This window comes from Sus scrofa, chromosome 7 (assembly GCF_054392235.1).
Source record: "Sus scrofa isolate SSC_HxYL_T2T_F1_AM1 chromosome 7, Sscrofa_HxYL_maternal_Yorkshire_Landrace_v2.0, whole genome shotgun sequence".
Lineage (NCBI taxonomy): Eukaryota > Metazoa > Chordata > Mammalia > Artiodactyla > Suidae > Sus > Sus scrofa.
The window spans coordinates 58,288,077-58,314,677 of NC_139389.1; the positions used below are offsets into that span (position 1 = coordinate 58,288,077).

Sequence of the window (26,601 nt, forward strand, 5' to 3'; positions counted from 1 at the left end):
TTTGCAGCTGATCTAGAGAGATTCCCATATTCACCTTCTATCTTGAGTGAAAGGGGGGAAAATGGCATTAATAAAACAGAAGCTTAGTAAAAGGGAAATTTAATTCTATCGCACATAAAAATAAATCCACAGCCTAGGGCCATTTCAGGTCTCCACAAGGTCAGAGCTTAGGTTCCCTCTTTCTGTTTACTTTGCCATCTTCAGGGCATGGCTTCCACAACATGGCCCAAAAGAACTGCGAAGAGCCAGCCATCATATCTATATCCCAGCCAGCAGGAAGGAAGAAGGGTGGGGAAAAAAAATCTTCCTATCTTCCCAAGGACATTTCCTGGAACTCACACACTGTACTTTTGCTGTATTGGCCAGAACCTAATTCCAAGGCCACAATTAATTTGTGAGACTGGAGAAGGTTGCCTTTATTCAAGGTGGCCATGTGCCTGGATAAAAATCGGGAGTTCTTTTACTAAGGAGGGAAAAATGGATATTAGGGGACAGTTAGCTTCTCTGCCCTGCTTTCTTCTTGGATAGGTAATATTAAAATAGATTTATAACACACAGGCTTCATATTTAGGATTTCAGGATTATTATCAAGACTTGTTTTAGAAGCACTGACTGATACTAGAAATCAACCAGTCTACATCCTCATTTTTCATATTAGAAAACTGACGCTCAGAGAGGTTGATCGAGTTAGTGGAGATCACACAGCAAGTTGGTGGCATCATGTTCAGTGGGAGTATTTTTTGTTTTCTCTCTGTCTCTTTTTTTAAAAGAAGAAAGCTTCATTCTGGAGGGTGACAAGCTTGAGTGCCGAGGATGAAATTCCATCCATCACTGGGTCTCTGAGCTGCAGGACACAGGCGGGATGATGACAGGACTTGCATGCCCTGATCTGCCTAGCCCTGAGTCATGGCAGCTGGGGACTTCGCACTGGCCAGCTGGAGTATCCCCAAACTGGCATGGCCTCCATGCGTGCACGTGGCCCTGATTCTGTGTGTATCTTTGCCACACACTGACTCCAGCCCGGGGAAGCTGCAGGTCTGACTTGGCGTGCTTCTGTTTCAGGGAGCACTCTGCCAGGATGGGAGCTGCTCACAGGCCGGACGTCTCCTTCAAGGCAATGCTGACAATCAGCTGGTTCATCCTGGCCCGCTTCCCTGAGCCTGCATCCACAGGTGAGTTGACGCAAAGCAGTTGAACCTCTGCATCTCGGCGAGGAAACAGAGCATCTTGTTGAGGCGAGGCTGCTGGGGGCCAGGAGCAGGAGCCCCAGGGTGGGGTCAGCGCGGCTGGGCTCTGCCCTGCCCCTGTTAACTCGCTGATCCTGGGCAAGTCTCATCCTGGGCTTCAGTTTCAGCATTCTTAAAATGAAGGGATTAGACAGGGCTCAGGGGTTACAAACTCAGTGTCTGCAGGCACGTGACACAAAGCTCTGAAGCTGCTCAGGTAGAGATGTGGTCACCTGGGGAGTTCAGGTCCCTTTTAAGGTACGCGTGCTTCTCGGTTCTGGCCAGTTGTTGCCAAGTGGGAAGGGTAGGTGGGGAGCCTGCTGCAGGAGCTGTTGATATAAGAGAAGCCAGAAATCTAGACTTTTATATAAAATCTCTCTCCTAGTTAAATGATGGCTACCAATTGAAATTTGACCAACCACTCAGGGTGAGGGTGAGGCAGGAAAAAACCCACACATCTGCCAGCCAGCTTGCCACCTCTGGGCCCACCTGATCTCAGTGTTCCCTTCCCGCTTTGCCATCATGTGATCTGGGTGTCTTAAAGCACCTTGTTAGCTGGGATGCTATAGGGGAGGTTTAGCTCTGTCTTTCTGATCTCAATATCGTCAACTTTTCCTTTGAGTGATTTTTTTTTTCTTTTGCTTTTTAGGGCCACACCCACAGTATATGGATGTTCCCAAGCTGAGGGTCAGATCAGAGCTACAGCTGTTACCTACACCAAGCAACGCCAGATGTGAGCTGCATCTGCAACCTACACCACAGCACATGGCAATGTTGGATCCTTAACCCACTGAGCAAGGCCAGGGATTGAACCCACAACCTCATGGTTGCTAGGTGGATTCATTTCCGATGCATCATGAGGGGAACTCCTCTTTGAGTGATTTTGAATTAACATACAGAAGCACAGGCAGTTTTGTGTGGGCAACAACAACAAAAAAAAGCAGTCAAGGAGTTCCCTCGGGGTGCAGCGGGTTAAGGACCTGACATTTTCACTGCTGTGGCTCTGGTTATAGCTGTGGCAGGGGTTCGATCCCTAGCCCAGGAACTTTCACATGCCATGGGGTGCAGCCAAAAAAATTAAAGTAATGAAATAAACCAAGTGAGAGAGGGGGACAATTTAAAAATTTTGAATAGAAATTTAGTAGTAATACCATTACCATGGATTGCTTTTTAAAAAACACTATTATTGGAGTTCCTGTCAAGGCTCGGTATTAACAAACCTGACCAGTAACCATGAGGACTCAGGTTCCATCCCTGGCCTCATGCAGTGGGTTAAGGATCTGGCGTTGCCATGCGCTGTGGGGTAGGTTGCAGACATGGCTTGGATCCAGCATTGCTGTGGCTGTGGTGTAGGCCGGCAGCTACAGCTCCGATTCGACCCCTAGCCTGGGAACCTCCATGTGCTGTGGGTGCAGCCTTAAAAAAAGACAAAAAAAAAAAAAAAGAATAAAGGACCTTACGGTGTATTATATCTTGTTTTTTTCAACCCACTGGTGCAAGGAAGTAATTTCTAGTAACTTGTGAAATTCCTTCAATGAGATTCCTTGTAGAATCTTTTCGGTCCATGGATCCGATCTTTCCACCTCCTGGGTGTCTCTTCTGCTTGAGTGTAAACCGTTTGGCAAGGAGGCTCTGCCTCCAGTTCCTTCCGGTCTGTGCTTTTGTCTGACGTCAGAGGCATGCAGAAACCAACCCCTGCCATTCATGCTCCAAGTAGGTCGGGCTTAAATCCACTCTGAATCCTGCTTCCGGCAGGCCCCTCCTGGGAAGGGTGGTTGCCATGGTGACATTTCAGCAAAGGCAATGACCATTTCCGGCCCCTCACCGGTTCCTACAAGTGAAAACCCACTGCAACTGACCTTTACCAACAGCAGAACACCCAGCCCTCAGGAAAGAGCATTTGTCCGTGGCTGGTCTTGTTTCTGCCATGCTTTTGCTGCAGGGTCAGAGCTGCTGGAGCTCTGGGATTTGTGCTCTTGATGCCAGAAGAGCCTGCAAGGGTCAGGCGGACCACCTCTGAATCCAGATGCAAAGACTGACATAAACACACGCAGTTGGAGAATGCAGGGGCGGTTGGGACCCTCCTGGGAGATGTGGGCGGTGAGACCCTCAGGCTTTGTCCCATGGAGCTGGAACCGTTCCTTCTCAGCACACTGATGGCTCCATGCCTGGACCCCTGGGCTCACCAGTCGGCCACATGTGCTCCCCACATGGCTGGGGAGTCACCACCTTGGTGGCAGACACTCCAGGTCCAGGACTAGGTGGAGGGCAGCCGAGGACCCCTGACTGGCCTCTGCTGAAGGCCAGCCAAGCCCCTGACCCAACTGAAGGCAAACCCAGGGACAGGCATTGGTCTTCAGAAGCCCCTCAACGGGACGGAGGCTCCAGAGCCCTCATGACCATCCTTGGCCACTGAGTGCCCGAGCGGGAAGCCCAGCCCCCAGCCCACCCTGGCAGTTTGCTGGCAGCCCTGGGCTTACATTAAAATGGAAAATCCACCAATGAGCAAGTGTCACATTTTTTTTTCACTGTTTTGCCACTGAGTCCCTCGGGGTTTACGAAAGCTGGAAAAGCTGCTTCAGTAAAACTCCAAAGAATGTAAAATTCTCTTCTTAATGGGAAAGGTCCAAAGCCTGAGTTAGGGCTGACAGTGAGACAGATGGGGCCTAAAGGAGGGTGTTATAGGATAGGGGAGGGCGAGGAATGAGACACTGCCCTGAGGGCCCGCACTGTGCCTTGCAGAGAAGAGAAGGGCCCCTGGCTGCTTTCAGGGGGGCTGTGCGATGATGCGATCTGGGCTTCGGGGGCCACATCTGGCAACGGGGAGTGTAGATAGAGGTGCAGGCCCTTCCAGTTCTCTTGACATTTATAAATACAGGCTCAACCATCATGCCCCAGAGACAGCCAACTAGAAATCAAGTCGCATTTGGAACTGACATGCTAGTGAGTGTACTGAAGCCAGAATTCCTCCTGGGCGCCCACCCCACGTGCTGGATATTGTCCACCGCACCCACTTTGCTCAGGAGATGTAGCCTCCCTCAGCCTGAGCGTGGCCGGTGCTACCCTTCCTTCCAGTACCTTCCCGAGGGTCTTCACCCTCTGAAACCTCACCCTGGCCATGGCTTTACTGTGCCTCCCCTTTCCTGCTTCTCCATCCTCAGCTCGGTTATTTCAAAGCCTACTGTTTCAGAGTTCCCGTTGGGGCTCGGCGGAAACAAATCTGACTGGTATCCACAAGGATATAGGTTTGATCCCTGGCCTCGCTCAGTGGGTTAAGGATCAGGCATTGCCGTGAGCTGTGGTCTAGGTCGAAGACACTGTGTGGCTGTGGCTGTGGTGTAGGCTGGCAGCTACAGCTCTGATTGGACTCCTAGCCTGGGAACCTCCATATGCTGTGGGTGCAGCCCTAAAAAGACACACACACATACAGGCATACACACACACAGACACATACACACACTCTACTATTTCATACTCACAGGCTTCCTAGTGAAAGAAAACAGGAGGGCACAGGGCCCGTTCTCTGAGGCAAGTCATTCTTGTTTTGTTTTGCCCACTGTCTCTCCCCACCTCCTTCCCTCTGGGTCCAGGGAGAGTCTTCCTTGTTTCAAAGCGCTGCCATCCAGGGAAATTCTTCCAGTTTCAAACAGTTCTCTTCCCCCCACCACGCATGGTACACTGCTAGAGTAGAGACCCTGCTGAGCCTGTGAAGAGAGGCTCTCTCCCTGGGCTTCTGTTTGGGGAGGGGTGAAGTGTGCAACACCCACCATGGGGACTTTGAGTTCAGCAAAGCGTTCGGACCTGCGAGGCTACCATAGGTCATATTTGACCTCGGGCGTTTGGAGGGTCTGGGACAGAAGCGCCACCTGCCATGAGAGTGGCATCATGCATTTCTCTTTGGTGAGAGTGGTCCTGGCAGCACTCCCCAGAGCCTTCCAGATGCCATCCTCTTTGGTTCCCCAGGGGACAGCTCCTTAGGTGAGAAGAAGCAAGACTGTCATTGGACAGGTGTGGAACCTGCCCCATCAGAGCCAGTGTCTCTTATGGCAATTCCATAGCAGTAACTTTCCAAGTGGCTCCAAGGGACATGCCCCATTATAAGAGGCCCTGCACGCGGGGAAGCCTACAGCATGACATTTCTTCCAGGATAAATATAAACTTCGCGTGGTTCCTCCAAGTTCAGATGCTGCTTACGAATCGGGGGTCACTTTTGTTATAAGCCATGTTGCTTGGTAACAGGGTTTATGTAATACCATCTTTCTAAGGTTTCCAGGGAAACAGAGTGAGAAAACTAACTAAAAGTCAAATCCTCATGCAGAAGGGGGAAGGGCTTTTCAACTCCTCAGACCCTGCTTTCCGAGGAAAAGGATGCCTTGGAATACAAGTCATCTGGATAAATCCTGGCCTAACTTTAGATCTTGGAATGTCCTGAGGAGTCATCTGGTCTACCCTTCATTTTATAAAGGGAAAGACTGAGCCCAGAAGAGGGAAGGGACTTGTTCACAGATACTTGACGAACTAATGAAGGACCTGGGACTGAATCCCAAGGCTCCTTCCTGGCTCCTAAGTCAGGGGTTCTCTTTGGTCTCTAAGGCCCTGCTTTCAGCTCTAGTTGGGAGGAGGCAGGGGCCATGGAAATGCATGATAGCCCCCCCTTGTGGTCTGTGGCAGTCTGTGCTTAGTGAGCTTGGTGGATGGTAGCAGTGACATCTCTCTGTCCTTGGCAGTGGCAGCTGAGTGCCCTGATCAGTGGCCAGAGCTGCAGCCCTGGAACCCTGGCCATGACCCGGACCACTGTGTGTACATTGGCCAGGGCCGAACCCTGCTGCTCACCTCTTCGGCCACAGTCCAGTCCATCCACATCTCAGAGGGAGGTAAGCCAGTCTCCCTCCCCCTGCTCTCTCCGGTCCACTGCCTCGGAGCCATGCAGATGGCTTGCAGGTTACCCTGACTTTAGATGGACAGAACAAATGTCACATGCTTTGGGTTCACATCAGAGCATCTGGTGGTTTGAGATAACCATCAGCACTGCGCACTGAAGAGCGGCTTGTCAGAGGTCCAATCTCAGTAAAAGAAGCATTTATAGAGGAAAATCCTTACGGGTGCTCTGAGTGTTTTTGCTTATCTGATCTTCAGATATTTGCTCATTGAATACACCACCTGCAGTGATGGCAGTAAACCAAGCAGGCCTTATTTACACCTCACGAGGCAGACAGAAAAGTCCCCACCTGTAAGCACAGCAAGCATAGAGTGTATGAAAGCCATGCCCTCTTACCTGCCTGGATGGGATGGGAGCTTAGGAGGTCTGTCTTGGCTCCGTTATAATCTCCTCATTAATACTTGTGTTCTTAAACCTCACTCCCTTCCTATTTCAGGAAAACTAGTCATTAAAGACCAAAACGAGGCCATTGTTCTGCGCACCCGGCACATCCTGATTGACAACGGGGGAGAAATGCATGTTGGGAGTGCCCTCTGCCCCTTCCAGGGCCATTTCAGCATCGTTTTGTATGGAAGGTGAGTAGACAGCGTCCATGGGCCAAGTGCTATTCTTGGATCTGACGGGAAGGAAGCTTTCCAAAGAAGAGAGGGAGATAAGACCGCACGGCTCTAGTGCAAGAAAGGAATTATCATTACATCCTGCCAGCTGGTGATCATGAACAAGACAGAGATTGGCGGGAGTTCCTGTGGTGGCGCAGCAGAAACGAATCCGACTAGTATCCATGAGGATGCAGGTTCGATCCCTGGCCTCGCTCAGTGGGTTAGGGATCCGAGTTGCCAGGAGCTGTGGTGTAGGTCGCAGACACAGCTTGGCTCCAGCATTGCTGTGGCTGTGGTGTAGGCTGGCAGCTGTAACTCCGACTTGACCCCTAGCCCAGGAACTTCCATGTGCTGCAGGTGCGGCTCTAAAAAGACAAAAAAACAAAACAAAACAAAACAAAAACAAAAAAAAACAAAAACACAGACATTGGTGAGCTGGGGAAGCACACAAGGCATTTTATTTATTGTGTCCCAGGTCTGGACTTAAGGTACGGAAAGCCCTGCCAGCCTTTCAGCTGCCTTCCAATAGGGTCATGGCTCCGGGAGTCTCTGTGAGTGTTTATTAATAGGTTATGATGGACAAGATAAAGAGACATTCCATGCACTATTTGCCTCTGGCTGTGCTCCCTCTTCAGGCAGTTGGGAATTCTGAGCAGCAGGAGCCAAGAACGCAGAAGGGGATGCAGTACACGTTCAGGTGATTCCACAGCTGATCCAGACCAAATAAAGAAAGTACTTAGAACTGCAAAGAAGTGCCAAGGTGTTAACTCTTGAGAAGTGTTTCTGCTTGGCCTGTGGGGCTCATGTTGCTCTGGCTTGGGAAGACCTGGTTGCTAATGCTACATCTGCTACCTCGTGCAAGTCACCAAGTGTGAGTGGCTCTACAGTGGCCACAGCAGGAGTCAAGGTGCAGCGCAGTCCCCTAAGGGTTCAGCATCCCGTAAAGAGAGGCATCGGCCGACTGTGAAGAGCTGTTTTCTCTTGCAGGGCTGATGAAGGCACCCAGCCGAACCCTTACTTTGGCCTCAAGTACATTGGCGTGGACAAAGGAGGTACCCTCGAGTTACATGGGCAGAAGAAGCTCTCTTGGACCTTTCTGAACAAGACTCTTCACCCAGGTGGCATGGAGGAGGGAGGCTATTTTTTTGAAAGGACCTGGGGTCACCGTGGCATCATTGTTCATGTCATCGACCCCAAATCAGGGACCGTCATCCATTCTGACCGGTAAGGTTTGCCTTCTGTTAAACACTTCATTCATTCATTCATTCTGCATATGCTTCCTGAGCGCTCGTCCTAGCCAGACGCTGCTCAAGAGGCTGGGAGCCCATCAGCGAGAAAAGTGGACAGAAAAGCCTGACCTCAAGGAGGTAGGGCTCTCCTTCCGGAGGCATCCGCCTAATGAAGCTGAATCGAACAGGAAGGAACAGGCACGTGTGCACACACGTACACACTTGTATGCACGACATAGTTTCAGACTCTGATCATCGTAATTAGGGGGGAAGGACAGGGTGAAACGGCAGAGTGACTGGGGAAGGTCCCGTGCGTCACGTGGTCAGGGAAGGCGGTGGAAGCAAACAGCGCTTGAGCTGAGGACGGCGGGTGAGGCTGAGCCAGGGAAAGCGTGTTCAGGACAGAGCACGGCAAGTGCAAAGGGCCAGAGGTGAGAAAGGCAGGACGTTTTCAAAGGAAGGAGACGGAAACAAGACACAGTCATGACAGGGTTTTAGGCAGGCAGCGGTGGAGCCTTGGAGGTCATGGTGAGGAGGGGGGGTTTTATTCTCAGTGGGGTGCAAAGTCACCAGAGGACTTTCAAAAGACTGCGATCTGGAGTTCCCGTCATGGCTCAGCAGGGTGAATCTGACTGGGGTCCATGAGGATGTGGGCTCGATCCCTGGCCTCGCTCAGTGGGTTAAGGATCTGGTGTGCCGTGAGCTGTGGCGTAGGTCACAGATGGGGCTCGGATCCTGAGTTGCTGTGGCTGTGATGTAGGCCGGCAGCTGCTGCTCCAATTTGACTCAGCCTGGGAACTTACATAAGCCATAGGTGCAGCCCTAAAAAAAAAAAAAAAGTACAATTTGATTTAAAAGAATGTCCTGGCTGCTATGTAGAGAGTAGGTTGATTGTGGAAGGCAAAAATAAAGCTAGCTGAGGTGGTTAGGCAGCTTCTGCTTGGTTAGGTAGGCCAGGGGTGTCACTGGCGAGGACTCAAGCAGAAGCAGCGCAATAGAGATAGATGAATTGGACAGAGATTTGGGAGGCAGAGAGGGCAAGACTCCCACTCCCTGCCCTCTCCCCTGGCCACAGTGTGAAAGGCAGTTTCTGCAGAGGCTGGTCCTGCCCTATTAGCTCCCCGTGGCTCATGTCCTGGCTCTGCAGAGGGAAGGATCCACTAGGAACAGCACGGCTAGGGGAGGCAAGCAGAGACAAGGTTATCCTGGCGCTGCCGGAGGATGGAGATGTGGCCCTTCTCAAAACAGGGCATGAGTGAGCCATGAGCATGCCCAGGAAGGCAGCAGGGAACCAGCTCTGATAGAGGCGCAGGTTGGACCGAAGCATATGGGACAGCCAACCTTGCCCTCCGGGGGAACATCAGTAACAATAATAAAATCACAGGACTTTGTGCAAAATACCATGCTAACCACTTTATGGACCAATAGAACTGAATTTCCAGAACCCCCCTGTGAGTTCTGTTGTTATGCAGATGAGAACACTGGGGTGGGGGGAGGGAGGTCTTAATTTGCTAAGAGTCCCAAGGCTAGTGAGTGTTGGAGCTGAGATCCAAACCCAGGTCTGCCCAGCTCCTAAAGCACAGGTGCCCTGGTGACAGCCACCTGCTTGGCCTGGGATGGAGCCATCCTCAGCCCACACGTAACAGATGAAGCCAGGATGAGCTTGATAGACACAAAGTAAGTCAGAGAGCCCCCACCTTCACAGGAGTGAGCACAGTCCCCCAAACTCTGTTCTGACTCCTTGGCACTGCTTCTTAAATCGGTACCATATGGTTTTCCGCAGTACCTTAAGTTGAATTCGTTATTGAAATGGAGAATGAGATGTTATCTCGACAGTCGACGGGATGCCCAATCCTTTCTCAGCTCCTTTGCTTAAAGTAGGAGTCAGGACCTCAAGAATCTGTTGGCCGAGGGGAGTTCCCTGGTGGCCTAGTGTTTAGGATTTCGTGCTTTCACCGCTGCAGCCTAGCTTCAATCCCTGGTCTGAGAACTGAGATTCCACATCAAGCTGCTACAGACAAAATAAAAATCTGAGAGTTGAATGTATATGAGTAAAGATCTTAGTAAACCCTGAATATTCACAAAGAAATGCAGGCTACGGCCACCTGAGACCTGGTTACCTGACAGTTACCTGGAGAAGGTTACCTGCAGGAATAAGAATTTAGGTCAGCTCTTGAAAGGTAGCTAGTGTTTAATTCGATAGGGAGAAGGTGAGGATGAGTGAGTGTAGACAGGAGTGGGCATGGTGTGGTCCCAGGGCCCTGAGGTGGGTTAGGCTCATAGCAGATGATTCCTGGGGAGGGACCTGCAGAAGGAGGAGGGCCTAGGCCAGGTCAAACCGGGTTATGCAAACAATTAAATGCAGGTTTGAGGAGTTCCCAAAGTGGCTCAGCAGTCACGAATTTGACTAGTATCCATGGGGATGTGGGTTCGATCCCTAGCCTCGCTCAGTGGGTTAAGGATCCAGCGTTGCTGTGAGCTATGGTGTAGGTTGCAGATATGACTCAGATCCCGCATTTCTGTGGCTGTGGTGTAGGCTGGCGGCTACAGCTCCAATTTGTCCCCTAGCCTGGGAATATATATGCCATGGGTTTGGCCCTAAAAAGCAAAGAAAAAAAGAAAAACAGGTTGAGGGCAGAGGAATGTCCCCCCCATACCACCACTGTTTTCCTATTCCCAAATCTTGGCTATTCACACTGGTTCATTTTCCTAGGTTCATTTTAGAACAATTTTGCTTGTTAAGTTCCAAGACCAATTGTTTTGCAATTTCCATTGTAATTGTACAAAATCCTTTATACTTAATAAATACATTTTATAGAGTGGGGATCATTACAGAGTTCTGTCCTTCCTTTCTAAATCCTTGCCATCTGCAGTATAGATTTTTGGAGGATGTAGATTTTGTGGATATTTTATGTACGGGAGGGTGAGTTATTGTTGTCCAGCCTGAGATGATGGATGTTTGCTTCAAGAAAAGCTTCTTTCTTTAAAATCACAGCCCTTGCGGGAGTTCCTGTCATGGCCCAGTGGTTAATGAATCCGACTAGGAACCATGAGGTTGCAGGTTCGATCCCTGGCCTTGCTCAGTGGGTTAAGGATCCGGCATTGCCGTGAGCTGTGGTGTAGGTCACAGATGCGGCTCAGATCCCACATTGCAGTGGCTGTGGCATAGGCTGGCGGCTACAGCTCCCATTTGACCCCTAGCCTGGGAACCTCCATGTGCTGCGGGTGTGGCCCTAGAAAAGATAAAAAGAAAAAAATAATAAAATTTAAAAAATAAAATAAAATCACAGCCCTTGGGATCTTTGAATGGTGCATTAGTTGTCACACCACAGATAGCGGCTTAGAGCTCTCTTTGGGGGCTGCCGTTAGAATGCTTAAAATCCCCCCTCTCTGCCCTTTTTAGGTTTGATACCTATAGATCCAAGAAAGAGAGTGAACGTCTGGTCCAGTATTTAAACGCAGTGCCCGACGGCAGGATCCTCTCTGTTGCGGTGAATGATGAAGGGTCTCGAAACCTGGATGACATGGCCAGGAAGGCAATGACCAAACTGGGGAGCAAACACTTCCTTCACCTTGGATTCAGGTATCGCCCGTCACCTCCACCTCCCCCAGGCTCCAGAAGAGTGAAGCAGCGAGACCCCAAGCAGAGTTTACCTAAGCTGCCTCCTGTTTCCCCAGGGTCACATCTCCGCAGTGGTGGCCCTGAGAGACGCAAACACGTGACCCACTCACACTGGATGTTTTAGGGTGGGCTTGTTTTTAAAGGAAGCCTGCTTTGTTTTATTTTATTTTATTTTATTTTATTTTTTTAGGGCTGCGCCCACAGCATATGAAAATTTCCAGGCTAGGGGTCGAATCAGAGCCGTAGCTACCAGCCTACCCCACAGCCACAGCAAGGCGGGATCCAAGCCTCGTCTGCGACCTACCCAGCAGCTCACGGCAACACCAGATCCCTAACTCATTGAGCCAGGGATTGAACCATCATCCTCATGCATCCTAGCTAGCTTCATTAATTACCACTGAGCCACAATGGGAACTCCTGGAGACTGCTTTCTGTTCAAAGCATGTTCCACTCTTCAAACTCCAAAGGTCTCCGTGTAGATGAACTCATTCATTCAGTTGGCTACTTACAAAATATTAATTGAGCATCTACTGTGTCTAAGAGCCAGGCCTCGGATGCACGGCCAAGGTTCGTTTTCCTTTCCTTTGGCACAGGGGTCATAACATGCCTTGGGAGTTGGCAGACATCTGTTTAGAGATCATATAAAGTGCCTCTTCCCAGCCAAGCACTCTGGCAAAGGGGCCCTTTGTTGCGCTCCAGGGTGTGTTTTGCTTGCCTCGGATTGCAGTGTCATGCCTGACTTTGCCATGCGCACACTACTCTGGCACCAAGAGGAAGCCGTTTACCCCATAGTAGCCACGCCTTTTTATCATGTTGAATCAAATCTCAGCTCAGTGGAAAAGTTGCAATTCTGCCCCCGGCTATTGGAGATAGGGCTGCTCTGCCCTTCAGCTCCGCATATCGTGGGCAAGATGCGGGCAGGCTGGAACCTTTTCTGGGCTCTGAGCAAAGCGATTTCACTGGCTGCGTAGAGAGCCTCTTGGTCCCAGGGTGCATTTTCCTGCAGCCCAGGGGCTGCTGCTTCTGGAAGGGTTTGGGCAGGAAACTCAAACAGCCAGTGATGACAATGACACTTCAGTACTGCAAGACTCTTTTGTTAGCAAAAACTGGTAGGGCCCTACCAGTTGATTGTTTTATAAGCCAAAAGGCCAGTTTGTTAATTTATGACAGGTAGAGCCGCAAAGGGACTGGCTACGTAGGGCTTGAGTGGAAGAAGGTCCAAGATCTGGCATCTGATCTGGCCTGAATTTGAGCGTGGGCTGCAACCTCTTATGAGGTATGACTGCAGGCAAGTGACTCACCCCTTCTTTGCACAGATCCTGCATCTGTACAATGGGATAATGCAGGAGCCAGCTCAAAGGACTTGGAGGAAGATAAATGTGAAGATAAATAGGAGCAAAATATTTGCCACTGTATCTGGCACAGAATAAGGATTCAATAATTGTTAGCAACTGTTCTCTCCTTTTAAACAAAAGCCATGAGAAGGATGGGCATCCCTCTTGGGCAGGGGTAAAGGAGCTGAGTAAGCAGGCCTTACATTTTTACCTTTCCTTTGTATAGACCCACTTTGAGTGACAAATGCAAAGCATCTAAAATCGGTAGATCTGGGACTTGGACCCATCATTTGTTCATTCATCCAGGAAGTGATTATTGAGTGGATATTGGCATAAAGTGCTAGGCTGTACTGAACTCTCGTGAGAAGATAGGCACTAAACGAGAATTGATGACAGAGCATGAGAGAGCAAGAACGGGAGAGGAAGGAGATGAGGCTGGGTAGGTGGGCACAGGAGGACCTCTTGCTTTGCGCCCAGGAACTTGGTTTTCATCCAGGTGGGTCCTCACTGAAAGATTTTAAGCAAGAGAGTGACACCGTCAAATCCCCAACCTCAAATAAAGACTTACTTTCCAAGATATGGAATCAAAACAAAAATAACTGAAGGAGTTCCCGTTGTGGCACAGAGGAAACGAATCTGACTAGGAACCATGAGGTTTCGGGTTCGATCCCCGGCCTTGCTCAGTGGGTCAAGGATCCAGTGTTGCCGTGAGCTGTGGTGTAGGTTGCAGATGCAGCTCGGATCCCGAGTTGCTGTGGCTGTGGCTGTGGTGTAGGCCGGCGGCTATAGCTCCAATTCGACCCCTAGCCTGGGAACCTCCATATGCTGCGGATGCGGCCCTAAAAAAGCGAAAAAAAAAAAAAAAGAGAGAGAGAGAGAGAGATCTCATAGTAAGACACAGGCTGGATTAGGTATTGGGGGAAGACAAAAATGGGCAAGAAAACCCTTCTGCCTTAGAGAAGTACACGCTTCAGTGGAGAAAAGGGGAGTGTGGGATTTTCCAAAATCCTACCCCCTCTCGTTCACCTTTGCTCCCCATTAAGAGGAAAAGGTATCTCGTTCCTTCCCAAGGCCCAGTGCCGATTCCTGGGAGTCAGTCCAGCGTACCTCTGGCATTTTCCTCGAGCCTGCCTCTGGGGCAGCTGGCGTGACAGAAACCGCCTCTCTCCTCGGGAGCGTTTTCCTGCTTTCCTAAAGGAATCAGAGCACTTGCTTCAGGATTTAATTGAGCCTGGCAGGTGGTACGTAGGTCTGTGGGCTTGTTTGTTTATTTGTGATTCATGCCCCATCTGCTGCCAGAATGGAGTTGCAGAGGCTCAGAATCCGCAAACATCAGGGCAGCCGGGGGGTGCGGAAGGCCAGGGCCTGCAGAGAGAGGCTCTTGTTCTTCTGGAGGAGGGAAGCCCAGCCCGTGAACTCATTTCCCCAAACAGCATCCCTGTGGCACTCTGTTTCAACTCTGCCTCCAGGACAGGCTGAGACGTGTGAAGAACTTGACTTTCCGTTTTGTTTGGTTTGGTTTTTTTTCAGACACCCTTGGAGTTTCATAACTGTGAAAGGAAATCCCTCTTCTTCCGTGGAAGACCACATTGAGTATCACGGTAATTAACAGCAAGAGGCCGAATCCCCTCCAGGGTCTCTCTGACCAAAAGGTCTTTCTGAACCGCCTTCCTCCCTGAGAACATGGCTGACCCACCACCCAACACCCGGTTGTGTGAATAGCCATGGCATGAGTGGCCTAAGTCTGTACTGATTTTTTTTTTTTTTTTTTTGTCTTTTTGTCTTTTTCTAGGGCTGCACCTGCGGCATGTGGCGGTTCCCAGGCTAGGGGTCCAATCGGAGCTGTAGCTGCCGGCCTACACCACAGCCATAGCAATGCAGGATCCGAGATCAATGTGCAGCCTGCACCACAGCTCATGGCAACACTGGATCCTTAACCCACTGAGCGAGGCCAGGGATCAAACCCGCAACCTCATGGTTCCTAGTTAGATTCATTAACCACTGAGCCACGACGGGAACTCCTACGTCTATACTGATTTAAGGCCAAGATTTAAGGCTAAGATAATATTTGCATTTTCAAAAAAAAAAATGTCATTGATTTCATCCAAAACAAGTCACATAAGAAAGATGAGAACTGGGACAGAACCAGCAGGGGTAATATTTTGAGCTAAAAAGATGCTTTGATTGAGCTGTTACCAAACAGTGCCAGCCCTCTCTGCCCAGAGAAGGTTCCGGAAGATGCTACTGCTGGCCTATTCCCGGAGAGAAGTTCATGAGAAACGACAGGGTTCCAAAGTATATAGTTGTGTAAACCTGCAAAACTGAAGCAAGAGAAGGGACAATAGGGCCTTCCCGTCGTGGTGCAGTGGAAACGAATCCGACTAGAAACCATGAGGTTGCGGGTTCGATCCTTGGCCTCCCTCAGTGGGTTAAGGATCCGGCGTTGCCATGAGCTGTGGTGTAGGTTACCAGCTGTATCTCCAATTGGACCCCTGGCCTAGGAACCTCCATATGCTGTGGGGGTGGCCCTAAAAAAAAAAGAGAGAGAGAGAGAGAAGGGTCAATAAAAAATCTCCTTCCTAAGTGGAGAGTTTGGCCTGAAACTTTCTTTTTTTAAAGACATGGCTCAAGAGTCATGTGTGTGGGAGGTGTTCTCAGCCTTGGTATCACATCCCTCTGAATTCAGGGGCCTGTCTGGTTGCTGAAGCCTTTGGTCTCTTTCACAGGACACCGTGGCTCCGCGGCTGCCCGGGTATTCAAGCTCTTCCAGACGGAGCATGGCGAGCATTTCAACGTCTCTTCATCCAGCGAGTGGGTTCAAGGTGAGGAGTCTGGGACACGTTGGTGAAATTTAGCAGAGGGCTCAAAGCCCAGGACTCGCTACCTTTGCAGAACGAGGAGTTTCCAACAGGATCACTTGACTGTGACAGTGTCAACTCAATTTGCAACTGCAAGTTCAAGTCTCTGTGGTGAATAGTCCAGAGGGATGGTTTCCCTCAGGGAAAACCTTTGCTGTGCCAGGTGATGGTACTGAAGAGGGAACTCAGTCAGGAGTAGGACCCGGCCTTCAAGAAACACACACTCAAGGTGTATGTGGAGTTCTCGCTGTGGCTCAGTGGAAAAGAATCTGACTAGTACCCATGAGGACGAAGGTTCGATCCCTGGCCTCCATCAGTGGGTTAAGGATCCTGCATTGGTGGCTGTGGCGTAGGCCGGCAGCTGTAGCTCCGATTCAACCCCTAGTCAGGGAACCTCCATATGCCATGGGGGTGTCCCTAAAAAAGACAAAAAAAAAAAAAAAAAAAAAAAGACTGGGGTGTGGAAAATAGCCACCTTTGCCTCAGTCCTCAAATAATGGGTTATCAGAGGGACTTCACTTTTCTCCTTTTGGCAATAAAGAAGACTGTCTATTGCTGTTATAAAATAAAGATAGTCAATAAGAGATACTCTTAATAAAAACGTGGGAGAGGAGTTCCTGTTGTGGCTCAGTGGGTTAAGAACCCAACACAGTATCTGTGAGGTTGTGGGTTCGATCCCTGGCCTTGCTCAGTGGGTTAAGGGTCCGGTGTTGCCATGAGCTGTGGTGTAGGTTACAGACTCAGCCCGGATCTGGCGTTGCTGTGGCTGTGGTATAGGCTAGCAGCTCCAGCTCCAGTTGGGCCCCTAGCCTGTAAACTTTCATATGCCGAGGATGTGGCCCTAAAAATCAAAAAAAAAAAAAAAAAAAAAAAAGGTGGGAGAGTGGGGCACTTGAGAGATGGCTTACAAGCTGCCACTGGTACCCAGGCTGGACAGATGGTATTCAGTTCCCACAGGGCCAAGGGTGCCTGGGGGCTACCCAGAGCATGGCTGGCTCTCTTGTCTGACCCTGCTCTTTGCTTTCTACCTAGATGTGGAGTGGACAGAATGGTTCGAACATGACCAAGTGTCTTATGCTAAAGGCGGGGAGAAAATTTCAGACCTCCGGGCTGTGCACCCAGGAAAAATCTGCAATCGCCCCATCGATATTCAGGTAACCAAACAGTGATAAAGGCTTTGTCTTGAAGAAGACCCCGTAGATCACAAAATTTCTTGCCATTTGAGCGGCGTGATTCTCCTGACCCTCTTCTGACGTTGGTGAGTCAGAATTCGGTTCTCCTTTTAGAGAGTGTAACCGAAGCTGGTTGTCTGCGCCAGGCTTCCCGCCAGTGAGTTCCAAAGCTAGGAGTCAAATTCTCTCCTGGATCCTACTGCTGGGGTACTTTTCCTTCTCAACCCGCTTCTTCAGCCATGGCTGAGGGGACCCAGTGTGGGGTGGCTTGGACCCACTCAGCTTCACTCTTCAGTTGATTTCCTTGGGGACCCTCATGTGCATGGATCCAGCTGGGATTTGGGTGCAGGCTGAGCCCAGCTCCGGCAGAGAGCATGCATAGCCCTGTTCTTTGCTCAAATAAATAAAAGCCAGCGTTCACAGGATGAACAGCGCTTGTGTGGGATCTTCACCTGAGGTTAACTCTGTCCAAAGGGGGTCTTGACTTTCCCAGCTGGTTCCATCACCAGGGTGTGGCGTGAATAGGCAGCACTTACAATTCAGTGACTCAGCTAATGAGCTACAGGGTTCCAGGGGCAACAGGAAAGACAGAGACATGGGCAAGGAAATGGGCTTTACTTCCTGATGCCTCATCTTCTTCCAAAACAAGCTTTGGGGCCACTTAAATGTTTGATACAGAATTAGGAGTCATTGGGAGTTCCCTGGTGGCTCAGTGGGTTAGGGACCTGATGTCACTGCCATGATGCAGGTTTACTGTTTTTTTTTTTAATTTTTTAATTGCAGTTGATTTACAGTGTTCTGTCAATGTCTGCTGTACAGCAAAGTGACCCAGTCGTGTATATATGGATATTTACATTCTTTTTCTCACATTATCCTCCCTCATGTTCCATCACAAGTGATTAGATATAGTTCCCTGCGCTGTAGCGCAGATTTGATCTCTGGCGGAGGGGGTGGCCAAAACAACAAAAAAAGAAGAGTCATTGGAAAAAGATCATCCTTGCCCATTCTGTCCTCATTCAGCCAATAAAAATAGCAACCGACATTTGTATAACCCCTTCTCCCAGATTTTCTAATGGCCGGTCTCATGTCATCTGTCTGCTCCCACCCACCTCCCCACACCAGGCAGAACATCTGCCCCTGCCCAAGGGCCCACATTTCCAAGAGAGGACTCTTCGTTCTGCAGTTAGCAAAGGCCGAGAAAACCTTTCTCACTGTTTGGCCAAGGCTTGCTCTTCTCGTGGCTCCAGTGTCATGGAGAAGGATTTACTCCGATCCAGTTACACGTTGTAGACGCTTCTTGAGTCCAACAGAATCAAAAAGCACCGACTCCCCCAAAGCACTTAACTGCCCAGATTTCACTTTAATTTTCTCTCGCAAGCCTGAGCATTCCAGCTCTAATTCTGAAAGAGCCAGAATGCGATTCCTCCAGTTTACTTGGCTACAGGAAGTCCCGTCTTGTACCAGCGCTCCCTCCACAAGTATTTCTGGAAATCCTCGAGGAATGCTTACGTGCTCTCCAAATCCCTGCTGGTGTTTGCTCTGCCAGCCGTCTGGCTTCAGACCACTGTAGTTTGAAGGACCACTTCTCCATGCCAGGAAAATAGCAGTTCTGACTCTCGGCAACTTTGCTCCCAGCACAGACACGGGCTCTTCCCTGAGTGTCTCAAAGCACAATTAATCCCAAGCTAAACCAGCGAATAAAAGTTTACTGAAGGCTTGGAGATAGCAGGGGAGACTGGTAAAAAAAAAAAAAAAAATATATATATATATATATACACATATATATATATATATATATATATATATATATATATATACTTTTTCATATGTTTTATGTATATAAAAAATACTAGGTGACTGCTCACCAACTCCATAATCCAAGCCCTTTTACAGGGACCCAACCCCATTCTCTGTAACCACCAGTCTGCTGCCATATTGCAGGGCCCGGTTTCCTTCCAACAGAAGGGGCATCCTTGTTAACAAATTCTGAGTTCAGATTCTCAACAACCGTTTCCCCCATTACCCCGGGGCTGGGGCCAGCCTTTCCACAAAAGTGCATTCTTCGACAATATTTTGCTGAACATTCTAGCCCCTTATTAGTTCAAAACTCTCAATTCCAGAATAGGATCTTGGCTTTTGCTTGGCAAAACAAAAGCTTGTTGAAGTAGTCATCTAAAAATACTAAAATTTAAAATACTACAAATTCCATGTGGGAATTCCCTGGTGGCCTGGTGGTTAAGGATCAGATGTTGTTACTGATGTGGCAGAGGTTCGATCCCTGGCCTCGGAACTTTCCCATGCTTCAGGCACAGCCAATAAAAGAAAAGAAAAGAAAAAGAAAAATTAAAAAACAGGGATATAAGGAGTTCTTGTTGTGGCTCAGCAGAAATGAACCTGACTAGTATCCATGAGGATGCAGGTTCGATCCCTGACCTTGCTCAGTGGGTTAACAATCTGGTGTTGCCCTGAGCTGTGGTGTAGGCTGCAGATGCTGCTCGGATCTGGCGTCTCTGTGGCTGTGGTGAGGGCCAGCAGCTGCAGCTCTGATTCGACCTCTCGCCCAGGAAACTCCATATGCCACCGGTGTGGCAAAGCAAAATAAAAGGGAATAAAAATGACACTATGTGCCTCCACAAGTAAATGAGACCTCCAGCTCTAGAGAAGAGGAGGAAGTGTGCCATCCTGGAGATGCCAGGCCCACCCTTTTTCTCACCATCAACCTGTAATCAATAGTGGCCCCCAACCCACCCAGAGTATCTGTATATACTCATTAAAGGCAACAAGGTGGAATATACTCTGAGTTTTTCCCAAGTCAGAAAAGCAAATCCAGCCTTGTCCTATGTTCACAGCAGGTGAGAGAAGCAAGATTTCATTCTCTTGTAAATAGAATGTCAGACACATCAGCCGGGTGCTAAAGGCTGGTTAATTAACCTGAGGGAGAGGCGGAAACAAAACTGAACTGCCCACCTGCCTGCTTTTGCCGCTATGGGAGACATCACAGGTTGCTGTGGTCACTTGGGTCCGCTGACCGCTCCCTTGGACCCTAATGCTCCTGAAGACTTTTCGGGGCTGTGGCTGCCCCCAGTGCCTGGCACTGTGTCTTCCATACAGCACCCCCCACCCAGATAACTGCTCTGCCCTGACACAGTCAAGTGTCTGGGAGGGAAAGAAGTGTCAAGGACACTTGGCACGGAGGCAGGATGGGTGGAGGCAAGTTGGAAAGAAAGAAAAAGCAGTGAGATTAGCACAGATGACCTCAGCTCAAGGCACTGTCTTTCAAGATCCGATACTTTGTGTCTGCAAAATCAAAACCCAAACCCAAACCACAGCCCCCCTGTTCCCATGTCTTTGCCCTTCGTGAGGTTTTCCTCCCACCTTCTCTCTTAAAACCCACCTGCCCTTTTAAGGTCAGTGGGACCCACTGGACTTCCATTCTTGCGGGTGAGATTGCTTTGGGTGGTCCCTTCCTCCCCCACAGCCCGGGGAACAGAGGCTGGAGGTCAGTCTGGTGGTTTGGGAAATGTATTTTGAGATGAGAGAGATCCGAGTTTGCATCCTAGCACTGCCACTTGTGAGCTGTGGCCCATCAGCAGGACTGTGGCCAGGACTAGGTTCAGATGCCTGAGGGCGCAAAATTTAAGGTAGCGCTCCCCCCTGCAGGTGCCGACTCTACACTTGAGTGACCCTGAGAATTAGCGCTGCCTTACAAGTTGCACCCTGGCTGGCTCATTAGCAGCCGTGGCCACAGAGATCAGTCAAGTTATTGAATTTAGTGTCTCAATTTCCTCATTAGCCAAAGTGGAGATAATCACCGTCCCTTCAGGGGGTTATTTTGCGGATTTGATGCAACAGTACATAAAGTGCTTAACCTGTAGGGAGTGCCCATAATAATTTTTCAATTATTTAAAAATTATGTTCCTATATTATTATTATGACATTGCAGGTTATTTTGTAATTGTTCTTTATTATAACCTGAATAACAATCACATCGTGTCTCCTGAAAGTGAAGATCGGGTTCATGGAGCAGCAGTAGAGCCATCTTCACTCTTCTTATCCCAAACCGAGGCCATTCTTCTGGTTAGAAAAAGGAAAAACAGAAAAGCAGCAAAATTGAGTAGACGTTTTCTTGAAGTTATTGTTGGATGTTGTACCTTAAAAAGGGTCCAGCTCCGTTGGATGCTATTTTGAGGCTTAGTTCTCAATACGAAAGGGTGTCCTGCTGAAACACATGCTGGCCTCAGGGGAAAACATCAGGGGGTCAGAGGAGTGGGCTTGATAGTCAGGTGACCTTGAACTTGCTTCTAAAGCTTTCTGAGCCTCCATGGTTTTCTCTACCAGTGAGTCTGCAGCAGCTGCCTCTTTGCTACGGAGACCACCCGAGATAATGGCTATAAGTGTGTTGCCTGCAGGGAAGGGCTGAACTTTCATTCTGGCTGAACTCACAGCTGCCTTGCTCTCCTTCCAAGCCAAAGACCATGAATGTCTGCAGGGTTCAAAACAATGGTTCCTAAAAGTGCCCCTCCCGCCCCTGATTGACGGTATTTTGCCTTCCTCTTTGCCCAGTCCTGGTCCCTGTGGTCTCTGTGCCAAAGGGGACAACAGCTGTTACCCTTGCTCTAAATTGCAAGTCTCTGATGACAGCCACTGTCTTGGTGCAGACACACCCCAGCCCTGGGATGAGCCCAGCTGCCAGGGATCGCGCTGTCCTCCCAGCCCACTCCCTAAAATTTCTGCTTGATCTTGGAGCTGCTCTCCCATCAACTGAGACTCTGCTCTGTGCCAGGCCCTGGGCTGGATGCTGGGATCAGGGAGGCAGGCAAAACCTCACCCTCCCAGAGCCCACCATTCACTGGAAGGAGATGGACACTGAACAAAGGGCCGTAGGCAGGAGGGCCCAAGGGCAGCAGTGGCAGGGGCTGAGAAGCACCAGCTCATAGTTGGATAAATCTGGATTCAAATTTTGACTCTTGGAGTTCCCACTGTGACTCAGCAGTAACGAACCTGACCAGCATCCATGAGGACGTGGATTCGATCCCCCGCCTTGTTCAGTGGTTAAGGACCTGGCATTGTAATGAGCTATGGTGTAGGTTGACCCCACATTGCTGTGGCTGTGGTGTAGGCCGGCAGCTGTAGCTGATTCCATCCCTAGCCTGGGAACTTCCACATGCCACATGTGTAGCCCTAAAAAGAAAAACAAACAAACAAAAAAAACCAAAAAAAACCCTGACTCTGCCACTTACTGGCTTTGTGACGCTGGTGACTTACCCAGCCTCTCTGAGTGTCAGTTTCCAGATCTGCAAAACCAGCAACTATCTGATAGCCATCTCATAGCCATGAAGGTGGAATGAGATAATATATGTAAACTCTTCACCCTGTAACTACAGGAGGGGTTCTCCAACTTGACTGCTCATTGGAATCACTCAGGCAGCCTTTGAAAGCTCTAATGCCCAGGCCGCACCCCAGACACAATCCAATCTGAGACTCTGAGGATGGAGCCTGGGAAAGAGATGTTTCGCTTTTTAGGGTCACACTCGAGGCACATGGAGTTCCCAGGCTAGGGGTCTAATTAGAGCTATAGCTGTCGGCCTACACCACAGCCATAGCAACAAAGGATCCGAGCCACATCTGTGACCTACACCACAGCTCATGGCCATGTCAGATCCTTAACCCACTGAGCGAGGCCAGAGATCAAACCTGCAACCTCATGGATCCTAGTCAGGTTCATTAACCACTGAGCCATGAAGGGAACTCCTGGGTGGGAGTATTTTTAAAAGACACTCCCCAGTATGTGGAGCCACCTTTGGACACTTTGATCACAGTGAGTCAGTCGATAAACATCGGCCACCATGGACGGTGCTGGCGGGGGAGGGAGGTACACGTTGTAAGAAGCAGCCAGCCCAGCTCTTAAAAGAATGTGTGCTTACCGTAGATGCTCCACAAAAGGTTCCCTGGTGCAGTCAATCACTGGTTTGGCTCTCAAGCACCACAGGACCCCAGGCAAGATGCTTATGCATCCTGTGACTTCATGCAGTCTTTCTTATAACAAAATCAAGAAGGGGAAATGTTAGAATAATAATCTAAGGCCATTGTAAACAGTTTGTGCAGCAGAAACAATTTTAGACTCATGAGTATATGTTTATAACATTAATCATCACCTTCCTTCTTTACAAAAAGAAGTGACTTCGCTCTATAATTTCCGTGCCGTTCCCAGGCCACTACAGTGGATGGAGTGAACCTTACCACCGAGGTTGTCTACAAGAGAGGCCAGGATTATAAGTTTGTGTGCTATGACCGGGGCCAAGCCTGCCAGAGCTACCGTGTGCGGTTCCTCTGCGGGAAGCCGGGTAAGCAGCTCCTTGCCAGGGACAGAAACGCAACCGTGGCTCTGTTCCGTGAGCTGGCAGCTATGCACTGCGGGTCTGGATGACCGGGTTGGCTGCCTCTGGGCATCTCAGTGACACAGTGCTCCTGCCAAGTTCGCCGTGGAGAGCACTGACTGGTGACACAGGAGCAGTGGGAGGGTCCGTGCAGTTGGCAGGAGCCAGCAGAGCCCCACCCTGCCCATCTGCCTTTCAGGAAGGGGAAGGGCCGGGTCCGAGAACACCAGGGTGCAGCCGACAGAGCTGACCTTCCTGCAGCTCTCCCCTGCAAAACCACGCATCTCTTTGCGTCTTTGGGTGCTATTATTTTAAACCCCTCTTCCCGAGGTGCTCGTTAGAAGGGATTGCAAATGGTTGGGTTGTCCTCGGAGGCACTTGGCCATCTCCAGAAGGCAGTCATTAGGGATGGGAGTTCTTTGGAGGGGAGGCTGACAGCTACTGTAAATAATAGTTGAGAGGAACTATATTTGTTTTACATCTTTTGCAAAGTGGGTGTGGTGAGGCCGCCACATTTAACTCGAGCTGAGGAGTTAGTGGAAAATTCCCCTGCCCAGAGCTAATGAATGGCTCTTTTCTGGTAGGGTTTTTGTTGACTTCAAAAACCTGCACCAAGACTGGGCTGGGGTGAGCCTGGAGATTTGGGTTTTGGATAGGCAAACCTGGCATTTACTGATTTAGGGAGGGGAAGTGAGGAGGTGGGGAGTCACAGGTTTGCCATGAGCAGAGGTTCATCACTCAGTCTCTTGTTTGGGGTTACAGTGAGGCCCAAACTCACCGTCACCATTGACACCAACGTGAACAGCACCATCCTGAATCTGGAAGACAATGTGCAATCATGGAAGCCCGGAGATACCCTGGTCATTGCCAGTACGGACTATTCCATGTACCAGGCAGAAGAGTTCCAGGTGCTTCCCTGCAAAGCCTGTGCCTCCAACCAGGTCAAAGTAGCAGGTAGGACTTTTCACTAGCCCCTTCCTCGGCTAGGTGAATCCAAGAATTGTTAGGCTCGAAGTTAACTGAAACCACAACAAATCTGTAGCAGTCGGCTAATGCTGTGATAATGCCACATAACAACAGCCGCCACCACCACATATCCTTAAATCTCATGGCAAGCATTTATTTCTTACTCATGCATCTGCAGGCTTTCTAGGGTTCAGCTTCTCTAGACTAAGCTTGGCTCCAGGCTGAGAGTAGGATTCAGGTCAGCTCCATGTAACTCTCATTCTCCTCCAGACATAGTCTTCTCATGGGGGAGAAGTCAACAGAAACATGGGCACACGCTTAAGGCCTGAGCTCAGAACTGGATTCTCTCACACCCGTGTTCCTTTGACAGAAACCAATCCCATGGTCCAGCTCAATTTGAATGGGGAACCCTGTTTCTTCCATTAAGATTGAGGGGAAGAAATGAATATTTGGTAGACAATAATTTAACCTGCTATAACCTTTTAAATCTCTTTCCCCTATAGCTTTTACATTTTCCCCTTTCTTCTCCTAAATCTTGACTTAGTTGTCCTGTCATTTATGTTATGTGAGGTTACTGGAATTACCAAGTATAGTCCAGGTCAGTTGTTTTTAGTTGTGGGGGAGGGGAGTTATGTATCAATTAGGGTTTGGGGTTGTAAGTGACCGATCTAACTTGACTATCTCATGCAAAAAGGGAGTTCACTGGAAGGCTATTCAGTGTAGAGAACTAAGTAGAAGCTGGGCAGCCAAGCTGCAAAAGAAGCAGGAACAGGGCAGCTTTAGGGCCTGGGTACCAAGGAGGGATGGGCAGCATCCTTAGGGCATCATTGTTTGCATGTCCTGGGACATGGTGTTCAGAGGGTTACCTTCCATGGAGAGCGCATTGAATGGGCTGGTATCCCATGTACCCTTCCCTGGGCTAGGGCACCTTCAATGATTGTCCCTCGAAGACTGCACTGAGTTGCTCTAAGACAAAGAGTTGTTCCCCGAAGGAAAACTGAGATGTGTGACCAGAAGCAAGGAGAATCAATACTGGCCATTAAAAACGTCAGCTGCTACAGGACCATTGCACTTGTAGAAATATTGGAATTGGGGGGTAGGAGGAAGACTGGATTGAGAAAGCATAGCCAACATGTTCAAAATCTCTATTATTCTGGAAATAACATTACAAAAAAGTTAAATTCAACAGAGTCTATTTGGCTAGTGGAAGCGTACTGAGAAAGCATTTGGGGGAGCAAAGTTTTAAAAAGTGAGCTACGGGACTTCCCTGGTGGCATTGTGATTAAGGATCCTGTGTTGCCACTGTTGTGGCATATGTTCAATCCCTAGCCCAGGAACTTCCACATGCCAAGGGCACGGCCAGAAAGAAAAAACAATGTGAAAAGTGAGAAACAGTGATGGAGTCTAATGCCTTTATTTGATTCATGGGGAAGGGGCCTTGGAGGGCATGGTTTGTGGAAACGGGCCAACTCTAGGACTCAGAAATGCAGAAGGAAGGCAGAAGGAGGAGGGCCCCTGGGGGAGGCACTCTGTCTGCTCACAGCCCTCCTCTGCACCCAGGCGTTGGGTGCCCAAGGCCGGCTAGCACCGCGGTGGGTGCCAGGAGTGACCCTGAGAACGAGGGACTCGTGTGATATTAGGTCACACCTTCCTCACCCACCAGCGTGGTTTGGGGGTGACTGATGAAGAGAGTCACTCCAGGTTGTGTGTTTGGCCAGTGGTTGCAGGCGCTTCTTGAGGCCTCTTCAGGCTGGATAGAGAGTGAGATGGGGTAGCTCTGGGCCCTGAATAGCCAGGGAGAAAAGAGTAAGTGGAGAATATGCTGGATCTCCTTCAGGATCCCAAAGTTCCCTTGGTTTAGGACTGCCTGTGTCTGTATCTCCACCAGCTCCCCGCCTCCCTGGCCAGCCCCTCCTTCAAAGTTATTAGGTTCAGAGTGGACCATCTTGCTCAGAAGCTTTAGCGCTTGCTTGAAAACAGTGCCTCCTGGTGGACAGTGTCAGAAAAGCCCCAGGTAGCGGGTATGGGAAAGAGAGAGAGAGAGAGAGAGAGAGAGAGAGAGAGTGTGTGTGTGTGTGTGTGTGCGCGCACGCCTGTTTGTCTGTCTGTCTGTCCTGGGGAGGCTCACATTTCTCCTCTTCAGCTCCAAGCCCATTCTCTGGCTCCCCATCCCCCACTGACACAGAGCAAGGACTCCACCTGCTTCGTTCTCTTCCAAACCTGTGGCGCTGCCCCCTTATCCACCCAACTAGTGTTCTCCTCCCCAGGCTTTGCAGAGA

At 49.6% G+C, this 26,601-nt stretch overlaps 1 protein-coding gene across 5 annotated transcripts in view; it reads left to right on the forward strand.

Annotated features, from left to right (window-relative positions):
* CEMIP (cell migration inducing hyaluronidase 1) overlaps positions 1–26,601 on the forward strand; it is a 170,225-nt gene that overhangs the window by 88,589 nt on the left and 55,035 nt on the right. For all 5 annotated transcript variants that reach the window (XM_084968398.1, XM_021098863.2, XM_021098867.2 and 2 more), the window contains 10 exons: positions 1,063–1,172; positions 5,954–6,100; positions 6,602–6,740; positions 7,752–7,988; positions 11,397–11,576; positions 14,480–14,550; positions 15,676–15,771; positions 16,840–16,961; positions 23,191–23,323; positions 24,119–24,310. In XM_084968398.1, the coding sequence (XP_084824524.1) occupies positions 1,079–1,172; positions 5,954–6,100; positions 6,602–6,740; positions 7,752–7,988; positions 11,397–11,576; positions 14,480–14,550; positions 15,676–15,771; positions 16,840–16,961; positions 23,191–23,323; positions 24,119–24,310 (1,411 nt within the window). In that variant the 5' untranslated portion in view covers positions 1,063–1,078. The remainder of the gene's footprint in view (positions 1–1,062; positions 1,173–5,953; positions 6,101–6,601; positions 6,741–7,751; positions 7,989–11,396; positions 11,577–14,479; positions 14,551–15,675; positions 15,772–16,839; positions 16,962–23,190; positions 23,324–24,118; positions 24,311–26,601) is intronic.